At 39.0% G+C, this 14,414-nt stretch overlaps 1 protein-coding gene across 1 annotated transcript in view; it reads right to left on the reverse strand.

Annotated features, from left to right (window-relative positions):
- PLEKHA5 (pleckstrin homology domain containing A5) overlaps positions 1-14,414 on the reverse strand; it is a 103,171-nt gene that overhangs the window by 57,076 nt on the left and 31,681 nt on the right. Inside the window, exon 7 of the mRNA XM_029284757.1 lies at positions 2,361-2,825. Coding sequence (XP_029140590.1) covers positions 2,361-2,825 — 465 coding nt within the window. The remainder of the gene's footprint in view (positions 1-2,360; positions 2,826-14,414) is intronic.

Below are 14,414 nucleotides of genomic sequence, written 5' to 3' on the forward strand. Positions count from 1 at the left end.
TATTTAACTAACAAGATGTTCCCTGTGATCAAAAGGATTGGTTTTCTGCCAATTAATAATGTGTTGTTAATAGCGTTTGCCATTTCTACAGTGGACTGAAATTGACTTGGAGAACGGTCAATGCGATGAATCTCATAACAGCATTAAGGGATGGGATCAAATGGCAGAGGTTCCCATTTCCTATATCTGCATAAATTTAAAACAATGGCACTTGATCCAAACATCCATTTTTCCTTGACACGTTCATTACATATCAGAGTAATGTAATGTATGTAATGTAGCCTGGCTTGCTACAATCAGATAATTTTTAATCACTTTAATCCTTAATTACATTGAGATGAGTTAGAAATTGTTTAAAGATAACCACAGCAAATATCAGGAACACATGCAGAGATAATGTAACTCTATTATTTTTAACTCTAAAAACGGAAGGGTCTTCTCCCCCCTTTAGGAAGGAGATTCTCTATTTCTTTAGTCTCCTGCCATGAAAATTTATTTATTTATTTATTTTCCACCCATCTTACCACAGAGTAACTCTGGGCGGCTTACAATATTAAGATATCATTGCTGTAAGTTTATTAAGACTTCTGCTCTGACTTTATTAACGTTGGCCTTCTTGAAATCCAAGGAACAGGCTTGACTGTATGTCTATGGAGATTCTCAATCATCCAGGTCATGGTTGTTCCAAAGGTGCTTTTGCAAAAGGCCACTGGACTTTCTTTGTTTTTTCCTTGAAGAAGTTTCACTGCTCATCCAAAAAGCTTCTGAGAAGCTTCTTGGATGAGAAGCAAAACATCTCCAAGGAAAAACAAAGGAAGTCCAGTTGCCTCTTGGAAAAAGCACCTTTGGGATGCTTGACTGTACTCAATATTCAATGTTCCTTCTGAGTTGACTTTGGTCAATAGGTTTTCCTGTTAGTATCAGGATTAGGAAAAAGATTGTCTGGTGCTTTCCTATAAGCAAGGCAAGCTGAAAACTTCCTGAAGACTCCATGCCTGAAAAAATTAATTTCCCAGTGATTAAAAGCCCCAATCACTGCTATACCTATCTTCCTGCAAGATCTGCATTTCTCTTCTACTATTATTTTAAACCTCATTGATTTAAATTAATCCACATTTTTGTAGTTATTTTATCAAACTTAATTACTGGAATATAATATTTTACACCAAAATGGAACAATCAGAATTGGGTATTGCTAAGGCCTCCTAAAAATTCTATCTCTTGTCAGTCAGAACAAAATATTCCAGTCTTAACTGGCTCAGCCATCAGGGACGCATTTTAAAAGTCTTTAAGTGCTAAAAACATGTATTTTCATGTTTCTAAGTAGTTCTTTCTGTAAATACAGAAAAAGCCGAGAGCAGAGGAAAAACGTTAATTCCGTAACATTCTGTTTAAATTATTCCCTAGATCTGTCAGCCACTAACAGTTATATTAAAGCTGCTACTGTTTCACATTAAAATGCCTTGCCCTGTGTATAAATACCAATAATAATTCAGAAATATTCTACTGCATTACTCATGTTCCCAATAGACTTCAAAGGTATGTTAGTATTTCCTGTCACAAAGTTAAAGAAATTCTGTTTATGTTGTAGACAAATAATTGCACCCTTTAGTCGACTGCTACAAAAACGATACAAAGTTAACATAAACCAATTCAGGGTGTGTATGCTTACATTTAAAGCTTTTAAAAACACATCTTCACCATTAAGACTGGGGCCCTAATAGTGTGGGAGTCCCATATCATGCTTATATTGATTGTGAAATGCTCAATTGTTTTCAGCTGCTGTTTTATATATGTTTTTAACTACTGGTTGTATTTTTACTTGTTTTTTATTTGGTTTTAATTGTTAGCTGCCTAATCATATGTATGAAATGTGTTACAAATAAATAATAAACGGGAACACATGGTTTTCTTGAAGAAAATTCTAATTTAAATCTATCACCATCAGTAATAGTAGGAAATTTTTCACCCAAGATCACGGAGAACTAGTGACTTAGCAACTGGTAGAAAACTAGAATTAAAAACTGTAATTAGGGAGGCCAGGTTATCAATTTTCTGTAATTTTTTATTTTTTTTAAATCCAGGAAGTTGGGCTGAACAAAAAATAAATAAGGAGTGATCCTTTTAGCTAAGATAACCCTTTCTTCACGAATAATACATATTCCTAGCCACAGACATTTGGAATAAGGAGAACTATGAATCATTTCTTTATAGTTTCTGCTAGCATCTCACAGCCTGTTTGAAATATTCTGTAACACGCTCAAGAACCTTTCCAAACCCAATTAATATTCCACGGAACAAAAAATGAATCATCACACACATTAAGGCTTCAGATATTCATGAATTCTGAAATTACTCACCCTCTTGTTTCTTCGTCTTGTCCTTTCCCTCTCTGTATTTTAATCCACTGCTCCAACTGTAACATGGAATTAGTTCTTTGGATGACACGTTCAGATTCCATATGGGAGTGCATGGCGTTGTGATGGATCCCATCGCCGGAATCTCCCAGAATAAGGTTGACAGCTTTCTCTGACCCATTTAAGTGAACTGGCCTGTAATGGCCTGATGAAGCCACGCTGGCTGGCAAAGTTCCATATTCTGACCCAAAGGAATTCACTTTTACACTGTTGATTTTTGTTAAGGGTCTATCACGCCCAACTTTCTGAAACCCGTATTTTTCTGCCTCTAAGGACTTCTTCTCTTCCGTTTTGCATCCTTCTCTGTTCCGCTGATTGTTCTGAGTCTCTGGCTTAATTAGCTCTCGGTGGTTTGGAATGTTATTTAGTTCACGAGATGCTGTGTTTTCAAAAGTAATCTTGTCTGCTCTAAAAAAAAAGAAGAAGAAGAAACATGCACTGGAGAACAACATCACTAGGAAGCAAGTTACAATTCTGTCTGTTCAACAGTGAACCATTTTTTTTTCTCTTCCAGAACACTCTGCACTTGCAGCCCATCAGTTGGAAGAGGTCATCCGTTCAAATGGCTGAACTGATGCAATTACAGGCAATCCTCAAGTTACAACTATTCATTTCCTGACCGTTCAAAGTTACAAGAGGACTGAAAAATGACCGTTTTTCACACTTATGACCTTTGCAGATCCTCACAGTCACGTGTTCAAAATTCCAGCGCTTGGTAACTGGCCTGTACGGGTAGTCTTCAACCTACAACAGTTCATTTAGTGACAGGTCAAAGCTACAATGGCTCTGATAAAAGGGACTTATGACCGTTTTTCATACTCGTGACTGTTGCAGCATCCTCATGATCATGTGATCAAAAAGCAGACACTTGGCAACTGGTTCATATTTGTGATGGTTGCAAAGGTCATGTGATCCCCTTTTGCAACCTTCTGACAAGCAAAGTCAATGGGGGAAGCCAGATTCACTTAACAACCATGTTACTAACTTAACAACTAACAGCTGACCTCCAAGGTCCCTTCCAACTTTATTAATATTAATATAGTGGTTCACTCAAGAAAGATTGTAAAAAACTCACTGAACAAATGTTTCACTCAGGAAAAGAAATTTTGGGCTCAGTTGTGGTCATAAGCAGAGGACTACCTGTACCTGCAAGTAGTGAGACCGCCTTAAAACAGAGTTTGGTTTGCCTGCTTGAGTGATTTTTGAATGGCAAAAACAAACAAACAAAAAATGGATTGGGAGGGATGGTTCCAATAAACGCCCTGCTTATGCATAGCAGGGAATCCATCACCCATTATTTAGCCAAGGATGGGAAGCACGTCAGTGGACAGGGGCCACCCTAAACACTCTTTGTATGTGCAGTGCGGTTGAATGGGTGGGATGGGTATTAGAATTATTATTATTATTATTAATAATAATAATAATAATAATAATAATAATAATAATAATAATAATAATAAAGTTGGAAGGAACCTTGGGGGTCATCTAGTCCAACCCCCTGCTCAGGCAGGAAACCCTATACCATTTCAGACAAATGGCTGTCCAGTCTCTTCTTAAAAACTTCCAGTGTTGGAGCATTGACCGCTTCTGGAGGCAGGTTGTTCCACTGGTTAATTGTTCTGTCAGGAAGTTTCTCCTTAGTTCTAGGTTGCTTCTCTCCTTGTTTAGTTTCCACCCGTTGCTTCTTGTCCTGCCTTCAGGCGCTTTGGAGAATAGCTTGACTCTCTCTTCTTTGGGGCAGCCCCTGAGATATTGGAACACTGCTATCATGTCCCCCCTCGTCCTTCTCTTTGTTAAACTAGACATACCCAATTCCAGCAGCCGTTCCTTATATGCTTTAGCCTTCAATCCCCTAATCAGCTTTGTTGCTCTTCTCTTTATAGAGATAAGGCTAAGAGAAGCCTGTTCTGGTTTTTTTTTTTTGCTCTTAAAACCATGTTAGTTATATTTTATGGCTTATTACTACAGCCTTTTCATCACAGAACAGTAGAAAATATTAGTTTTCAACAACTGTGTTTGGAGCTGATTTGGAGGGTCCCAAAGAAAGAACCAGCCAGGGGATCCATGCCTAATTCAGTCCCTCATCCGCTCTCCCATTTCTTGAATTCCCCGGCACATAGTTTTACTTGTTCGTTTCATTACTCATTTAATTTTTCTGGTCCGCTTCCAATCAAATAGAACGGCTTACAAGATAACAGCAAAACCAATCTTTAATATGACTGTTTTATAGTGTTTTATCACAGCAAAACAGCAATTATTCTCGACAGCCACTGAGAATGATATACAAATACAATAAGCAAATATAAGCTTTATAAAAAACACAGATGCTATCGAACTTCATTTAAAAAAAAGCAGGGCAGGAAAATAACGGGAAACCTAACAAGCAACTGAGCTTTGAATAGCTGCTGTTCTACTTGGATGTTTTGAAAAGATAGCATGAGAACCACTTAAACAAGTGTTTCATAAGTGGGGGAACTGCTCCTGAGAAAGTCCGACTCCTGACTGAATCCTCCAACATAAATCCAAGTAGAACTTTCCCCTGCAATCTAAATCAGAGGTCTCCAACCTCTAGGCTGTGGCCCACTAGTGGGCCGTGAGCTGTTTGTAACCGGGCCGCGGAAACAGCAGGCGAGCACGCACTTCCCCACTTGTGCAAGCAGCGGGTGAGCACATGCACTCCATGAGCGCAAATGGAGCTGCACATGTGCGCTTGCCAGCCACTTGCGCAAAATCATCCCCTCTCCCCCTCCGCCGGTTTACAAAGCCGGAAAGGTTGGGGATCTCTGATCTCTGGATGGTTCCAGGGGCTATTTTTTACGTACTTGGATCCTTAAATTGATCAGGTATCTGATAGACAAGAAGTATATTGTTTTTGAGATTGATGTTACATGGTCCTATTATTCCTCCACTTAATCAGCTGCATTCTGCAATGGCTGTAGCTTTGAACATTTTTTTAAAAAGTGAATCATTACGGTAACCCAATTGAAAAATTATTAGCGTCTGAATCCAGTTAGGCTCAATGTCTTCCTTGTCTGTCAGGGATATGTTGAAATAAAGGAAAACCCTCAAGTTATGTACCTGTTCCTTCACGAGAGTGCTACCTTCTCCACTACAATTCTCAGGGAGCAGATAGCAGCCGTGGCCAGGAAGGCCTTTGCCCAGGTTCATCTGATGCACCAGTTGTAGCCTTTCTTTGATCAGGAAGCTCTTCAGTTACCCATGCCTTGCTCACTGCATGGTTTGACTACTATAATACACTCTACATGGAGCTGCCCTTGAAGACTACCTCAAAGTTTCCTTTGGTCTAAAATGCAATGGTATAGGCAGTGCTTTTTTTGTAAAAAAAAAAAAAAAAAAGGTGCCGGAACTCACACGTCATACAACCCGCCTTGCCTACCCTACAAGGTTCCATCCAAAAAAGGTGCCGGAACTCCATTCTGGGCGTTCTATGACAAAAAAAAGCCCTGGGTATAGGTAGCGATGGGCATGCCTTAATATGCCCATGTAATATCTCTGCTTCGCAAGCTGCACTGGTTGCCAATTTGCTTCCAGGTGCAATTTGAGATGCTAGTTGTTACCTGCAAAACCCTTTGTGGCATAGGGCCAGATGACTTAGCATGTACCTGGCTGATTTTTATCTGGTATTGTTGGTGCATTCCAGGTTCCCTCAATTAAAGGAATAGCATATATCAGGATCCTGGAAGCACACCTTCTCTATAGTAGTATCTGCCCTCTGGAATAACATTCCCCCTGAAATTTGGGCAGCCCCCACCCTACTGGTGGTTTGAAGGAGCTTGAAGATCTGACTTTTCACCAGGGCTTTAGTAAAGTTGAGGGATGCTCCCATGGATGGTGTGAGTTTATTTCTGTTCCAGTCCAGTTTTTGGCATCTTGTTATCTTTTATTCCTTATTTCAGTTTCTGATTGTATTTTTAAAAATGTATTTTTCTTGTGAGCCGCCCAGTCATTGGGAGTCGGCTGGCATACAGATTTAATAAATGCCATCTTAGTTTCTAGTTCTGAAATCTACTTGTAGTAATCAGTGCTCAGTCGTTGCAGGGTGCAAATATGGCTGACTGCCTTCGCAGCGTTTATTCTTTATATACAGGTATTCCAAATAGCATAAAGTAAGATGGCATCAGATAGTAACAGCATTTCTATTGGTGAAACCCCTTGCCAATCCTTAAGAATATACCAGCTAGGAGGCCCCAGACAGGGAGCAGTTTTCTACCACATCCTGTTGATGTAACCTAGCTGATATCATGTGAACCAGGTGATATCATGTACCAGCCTGGGGTATTTCCCTACATTTCCATGGTGATGTGAATGGATGAGATCATGTAGAGAGAAGAGGCACGTAGGCATTGGAAGGGCAGTTTGCTGCTCACGACCTCTACCTGACCCCCATCTCTACACTACTTACACACAGCACCTCTCTCTTACCTAGTTTCCACTTCAGTTTGTTGACCCTTATAGATAAGATAAGAGATAAGATAACCTTTATTGTCATTTTATTTTACTGTGGGCACAACGGCACACATCAAAAATGAAATTTAGTTGCCCGCTCTCAAAGTGAAACACATACGTGACACACACCTAAACATACTATGTACAACATATGTATATCCACACCCCTACATATACATAACAAATAAATATTAAATAAATGTCCATCTTGAATATATAACGGAAGGAGTTATCCAACTATTAGCTATAAGGCAATGCATACGAAAAGAAGTAATTATTTTATCATAGCCACTGCCCCAAAGAATCATAGGTATCTACAGTATATCTATTGGGGAAAACTACATGTGTCACTTTAGATGTATCTGAGTATCAATCTCACGTAACTAGAAAAGGACCAGAAATATTGCCTACTACCTGTTCCTGATTCTTTCATACTGATAATGAGGTTGGTTTTGAGTCTGATAATGGGAAGGAGTCCATCTGCCACAGATCCCCTGAAAACCTAGCCCTAACCCTGATTGCAATTTTGTATTCAGAACCAGAGCATGAGAGACTCCAAACTTTGTTTACAACTGGACTTTTACAGCCAGACCCTGAAATTAAAGGTGTAGTCCTTTAAGCCATAAACATTTCCAGATGATATATGGTGATATAAATGCATAAAAATAGCCTGATTGATAAAAGCAAAGTCAATATCTTAAGGTAGAAATTTACTTCTTAGTGGCCCACCAGATGCTTCTGGGGTGCTCATAAGCAGGATTGTTATTATATTCCCAACACTTTCCTGCTGTGCCTTTTAGATGCATGCTGCTCCTAATCTAGAGATGACATTAAATTTTCGGGATGAACAGCTCTTAATTGACCGGTCATCCAATCCCGTTTTAAAGCTATTCAGGTTGATGGCCATTGCTATGTTTGGTGATAATGAATTTCACAAGTTAATTATACAACTTTTTCCCTTTAAATCTCCTTCCAACCAGATTCAGTGGATGATCCATGAACCCCTGTTTTGACAGAGGGAGAAAAAAAAATCTTCCCATTTATCTATTATGCAGAATAGATTATACCTTAAACGTGTCATCACTTCATCACAGTTTTTCACAACACATGTTCTTCCTCCCATTTTCTGCCCATCTACCGAATGAAAGAGATGTCTTTTTTATGATATGCCTGTCTCCACCTCAAATTAAAAAACAAATGTGTCCAAAAGATGGTAGCCTATTGCTGCAGCAAAGGAGTTCAAACCCCCAATCATTTTGATTGCCCTCTTCTACACTTTGGCCAGCTTTATTATATCCATTATGGAATAGGACAGCCAGAAAATGCGTACAGTATCTCATTTGCTGATGTACCATAGAACTGTTTATTTACTAACAGTACTTATATACTACCACATTCCAAAGACCTGGTGGTTAATAAAAGTATATATGATAATATTTTTAAAATAACATCTCGCGTTTCCTCCAAAAGCTCAAGGCCATACACACTGAACATCCTCCACTTTCCCCTTACAAGAATCCTGTGAAATACTTTGGGTTGAAAAAAAAAATAACTGGCCCAAAGTCATGCAGTCAGCTTCCATGACGGAGATGTTGAACCTGATCCTAATTTAACACTTGAACCACTATCCCACATGGACTCCCCAAAATTTGGATTAGGAATGTTGCTAATGGTTTTTTCCATCATAAGTTGCTCTGTTGAAGAGAACTGCTGCCTTTAAAATGAAGTGGTAGCACACATTTCCATCTTTTTTATGCATTATGCATTACAATTACCCAATTTTACAACATTTCTTCTGGCACTCTTTAAACAAATGCATGGTTGTTAAATGAATCTGGAATCTGCTTAAACAAGTCCATTTCTCCCAATGGGCTTTTTGACAGAAAAGAGAAGTAAATGTCAGAAACTGGGAAAACCCACAAAAAAATGTGGTTACATGAGTGTGGGATACTGTAAACGGTTGTAAATGCGAGCCGGTGCCAAAGACCCAAAATGCGATCGTGTGACTCCAGGGTGGCTGTAGGAACTTCAAAACAGGTTGTAAGTAGCTCTGGAGAAGTCTGTTGTAACTTCGACCAGTCGCTAAGAGACTTGTCGTTAAGCGAGGACTACCTTTAACTATCAAATCTGACCAGGCTTTATATTCCAGGCTGCTTTTATTGAATCTGACCTCTTGCTAAATATTGATCTTTGCAACCCAGGTGATCCTGGGTAATGCATACTGACCCTTCACATGATAAATACCTGAAGGCTTTTATCTGAAACATCCAATTTCTTCTCTGCACAATCAATGATCTACTTAATAAGCAAGGAATGTTCGTGAAGTCTAGGCTTTAAGCAATTTTGTTTTACATGTTCTCACTGCCATGCAAACAGGTTGCCCAAATATAAGGCATCTCATTCCTTAAAAAAAAAAAAAAACATCTCTCACACAATGGATGATGTAGTGGTACTTTGCATTCTACTCCGTACATTGTGAAAAGGCCCAGAAGGCTTTCCAAAATTCTATCCCATAAAACAAAGTCTTCAGCTTTAAATATATGCACAAAAAGGAGAATTTTCAATTGGAGAAGCTACTTTTTGATTCCATGCCTTTTACTCTGAATCCTCAAAATGAATGTTCCCTTGACAGCTTACAAAGCAACAAGAAAAACAAAACACTTGAAACACAAAAGCAGGTATCTAGTAGTAAATCAGGACAGCAGAAATGAAGCTGCAGTCATAGAAAAACTAAGTAATTGCCATGTCTTTAAAAAAAAATTAAGTGTATGTAGACGTACCAATCTTTTATCTTCATTCAAACCACATATAAAAGTAAAGGTGATGTTATTGAAAAAAAAAACTATGAAAATTGACTTCAATTATTGATGCCATAAAAAAAATTAACAACTATTCTGTGGAAAACGTTAAGTAAACCCTTGCTCTAATAGCTGGTATTGCTCCTTTGGCAGAATCAGCCTCAGGGAAATGTTTCTTATAACTGTCTGTCTGTTTCTGTTACTCACTGGAATTTTTTTTCCTACTCCTCCACACAGAAGTTTTTCAGCTGTGTGATATTTGAGGGCTTTCTTGCATCCACAGCTCGGGTCAAATCGCCCCACAGCATCTCGATTTAGATTTAATTCTGGGCTTTGTCTTGCCCATTCCAGAACTCAAAATCCATTTTTCCTCCAGCAATTCCTTGGTGGAGTTACTCAAAGGTTGTGAGTCATTGTCATGTTGCAAAGTTTTCTTTCGGTTGAGACTCAATTTTCTGACAGATGGTCTCACGTTTTCTCAAGGTACAATGAAGAATTCATAGTGAATTATGAGCTGCCTGGGTCCTGATGCAACAAAGCAGCCCCAGGCAATATTTCCACTACTTTGAAATGCCGTCTTTTCAGTTTTGCCAAACATGTCTTCTGGTGCTGTACCAAATAATTCCATCCTTGCCCTGTCCATCCAGAACACATTGTTCCAGAAGTCCTAGTCTTCATCAAGGTATTTATGAGCAAACTTTAGTCTTGACCCGATATTTTTAGGGTCAGCAAGACACTCCTATCATGAAGATCTAATCTGCCCATTTTCTGAGGATACTGTAGATTCATACAATTTGACAACAATAGTGATGAGAGCTACCTGTAGGACATATGATGAAATTCTGGTGTTCTTAGACATGTCTTTCAACATCTTTCTTTCTGCTCCCTGGTTGAACCTGTTGGAATTGCCTGCTTGGACAAGTTGGTGATTGTCTTCTCCACTTGTAGTTGATTTTCCAGACAGCAGAATGATTGCTGTCCAATTATTTGGTGATCTTTTTAAACCCCTTCCCAGACTCAGAGGTATCTATAACCCTTTTGAAGGCGAAGAACAACAAAGAACAACAAAGATCAAATCAAACTAATGTCTGAGTTTAAATAACACACCAGATACACTCTAACAATCTTTTTTTTTAAAAAGGTCACCTCATCTGTGCCTCATTCTAATTTTAGATATTTGAGGTAGTGATAAATGTACAGGTGTATTTAGTATTTCCACATATGAAATTTGCATTTATGTTTATTTAAATTACACAATAGACTGCAAAATGTTAACTGGTGCGTGATACTTGTAGATCATATCCCCTCTATCTATCAGTATTGTTGAAATGAAGATCAAACATCTGTACGTTGAAGAAGTCAAAAATTTCAAGGGAGTAAACCTTCTAAAATTCGGTTTTCTGTATTTTTCTTAAAGGCAAAAGAACTCCATTTTCAAAATGGCAACATAAAGAGACGAAATAAAAAGGCAAGGCAACGTGCTCCTCCGAGGATGGAAAAGTATGATTTTGTGGCTTCTTTTTAACTGCCAAGGACTTCAGAATCCTGACTGATATAAAGCCAAATGTCTCTTCAGAAAATGCAATCTTTAGAAGTATCTAGTTCAAATTCCCAGGGCCAGCTGTTTCAGCATATTAAAGGGGAACATTAATACATTTTGAACGTCTCATGGTCACCGACATCTTAAATATTTGGTGAAATTCTAGTTATTTGTCTTCTGGAAAACAGTTGTGGGGTTAAGAATTATAATTGCGGCAAGTATTTGCTGACTTGGTCTGTGGTGTACGATAATTGTATCCTTTTAGAAACAGCATGAGCTGCATGGTTAGCATATTTACCCAAGAAAAGCTGAGCAAAAAGGTCAATTGCTTTTTTAAAATTCAGGTTCATTTCTCTCAGCTTCCATCCACATTTTCTTTCTTCTTTCCGAGTTACTCTATAGTTCCAGTCTACAGTTCCTACTGAGTTATGGCCTTTCAGACAACCGTTGGCTCAGTCTGATTTTTCAAGCGGTCCTCTTTCTTTTAGGCACCTGGCATCAGCATCAACACAATTCAGCAGCGTCGGCTGACCTTTGGAAAACATCTTCAGGAAACTACTGAGGAAGAGGAACTTAGAAAGTCAGCCCAGTCGCATTTTGTACATTTTGATATGAATCCAAAGATCACGTAGTTCCTTCCCCGCCTTTCTGCTTTCTCTTTAATCTAAGTTTCTTTCTCAAAATATCCAGGATTCATCAACCAATTCTTTTTCTCTTCATCTTCACATTTCAGGCAGTCTACTTTTGAGGGGTATTTTTTTAGTGTAGTCTACTTCATTACACTCAACATTAAGAAAACCAAGGTCATGGCATCCGGCCCTCTCAATTCCTGGCAAATAGATGGGGAAGAAATGGAGGTAGTGACAGATTTTATCTTCCTGGGCTCCAAGATAACCACAGATGGGGACTGCAGCCAAGAAATTAAAAGACACTTACTCCTGGGGAGGAAAGCTATGGCAAATTTAGACAGCATACTAAAAAGCAGAGACATCACCCTGCCAACAAAAGTACGTATAGTCAAGGCCATGGTTTTCCCAGTTGCAATGTATGGCTGTGAAAGTTGGACCATAAGAAAGGCTGAGCGCAAAAGAATTGAGGCCTTTGAATTATGGTGCTGGAGAAGTCTCCTACGAGTCCCCTGGACTGCAAGGCGATCCAACCAGTCAGTCCTAGAGGAGATCAACCCTGACTGCTCTTAGAAGGCCAGATCCTGAAGTTGAAACTCAAGTACTTTGGCCACCTAATGAGAAGGAAGGACTCACTGGAGAAGAGCCTAATGCTGGGGAAGATTGAGGGCAATAGAAGAAGGGGATGACAGAGAAGGAGGTGGCTGGATGGAGTCACTGGAGCAGTAGGCGTGAGCTTAAATGGACTCCAGAAGATGGTAGAGGACAGGAAGGCCTGGAGGAACGTTGTCCCTGGGGTTGCGATGGGATGGACACGACTTCACAACTAACAACACCACTTCATTACAACAGGTCTTTCAAGGTCTTTTTTTCCTTTGGCTAAAGCAGAGGTCATCCCCTTTTGTTTTTTTGCATCACAAACTACTGTTTCATTTTTACTTCTTTCCCTTGGAAACAATCATATAGTTTTATCCTGGTTCCTTTTGCTTCTCTTCAGGGTTATTCTACTCCTTTTTTATGTTTCTTCCAGCCCAAACCACATAGGAGTTCCTGAAGTCTCAGGTTTCCTTAATTGAATTTACATTTTCCTTCCGTCCTACTAATGATTAGCTACCATCTTCATTCTTTTTCTAAGCTAATAATCCTTCTTAAATTCTTCACTGACATTTCAAACTGTGTGAGATGAAAGTATCCGTTGCTCTCCTTTATTCTTCTACCTCTGTACAGTTGTACTTTCCCTAGAAACGCTGTTCTCTTCTATCTTAATCCTCCTTCTTTGCCCCACATTAAAAAGTGCTGAATGCCACTTTTTCCCCCAATCTCAGCCTTCTGCTAAAAGTCTCACTTCCAGTTTTGAACCTCAAACTTACTTTCGTTATCTTTTGGCACATGTACCTATGTGATGAATGTGGCCCATCACATACATCAGCCAATTTAGTTTCATTACCACTTTTTTCCTAGTCTTATGACTTTGTTTTAAGTCACAAAGTAGTTAAGTAGTACAACAAGAATGCCATTGTTTATTAGAGAAGAGCAATAAAGATGATTAGGGGACTGGAGGCTAAAGCATATAAGGAACGGCTGCTGGAATTGGGTATATCTAGTTTAATGAAGAGAAGGACAAGGGGAGACATGATAGCAGTGTTCCAGTATCTCAGGGGCTGCCCCAAAGAAGAGGGAGTCAAGCTATTCTCCAAAGCGACTGAAGGCAGGACAAGAAGCAACGGATGGAAACTAATCAAGGAGAGAAGCAACCTAGAACTAAGGAGAAACTTCCTGACAGTTAGAACAATTAACCAGTGGAACAACCTGCCTCCAGAAGCGGTGAATGCTCCAACACTGGAAGTTTTTAAGAAGAGACTGGACATACATTTGTCTGAAATGGTATAGGGTTTCCTGCCTGAGCAGGGGGTTGGACTAGATGACCTCCAAGGTCCCTTCCAACTTTACTACTACTACTACTACTACTACTACTACTACTACTACTACTACTACTACTACTACTACTACTAAGTCATCCAGCTTTATCAAAAGGTATGGGGATTCTTACAGTCACACCATCCTTATATTATGTAGCCTTTCATCGACTGTTTAATTTAATTTGGAATGTGAAGGCCGAGAAAAATAAAAAGGAGGGAGGGAAAAATAGAGCACGGGGAGATTAGTTTTCTGAAAATGTTTCCCTAAATTTTTCCTGTAGATAAATAGGAAGTTATGGAGAAATAAAAATATCTTTGGAATATTTTGGGTTTTGGAATAGGTAGCAAGGAGTCCGCAAGGAGAAGGGCGGGGTAAAAAATCCAATAAATAAATAAATAAATAAATAAATGTTATTAACTGAAAATATGTAGCATGAAGGGACCCAGGAAACTTTCACTAATGGTGAATTGTTACTTGCTTTCATTTGGTGTCCTAGTCATTTCTACATAAACTTTATTTTTGTTTTCACGTTTTCACACTATAGATACTAAAATAGGAGCTAGCACAGAATGCATCAGTCTAAAACTCTCTTTCTGAAAATGTCTTCATTTGCAATTTGGGCAGACAAAAGCACTTCCTATTTACT

The sequence above is a fragment of the Protobothrops mucrosquamatus genome, unplaced genomic scaffold (assembly GCF_001527695.2).
Source record: "Protobothrops mucrosquamatus isolate PMUCROS unplaced genomic scaffold, P.Mucros_1.0 scaffold906, whole genome shotgun sequence".
Classification (NCBI taxonomy): domain Eukaryota; kingdom Metazoa; phylum Chordata; class Lepidosauria; order Squamata; family Viperidae; genus Protobothrops; species Protobothrops mucrosquamatus.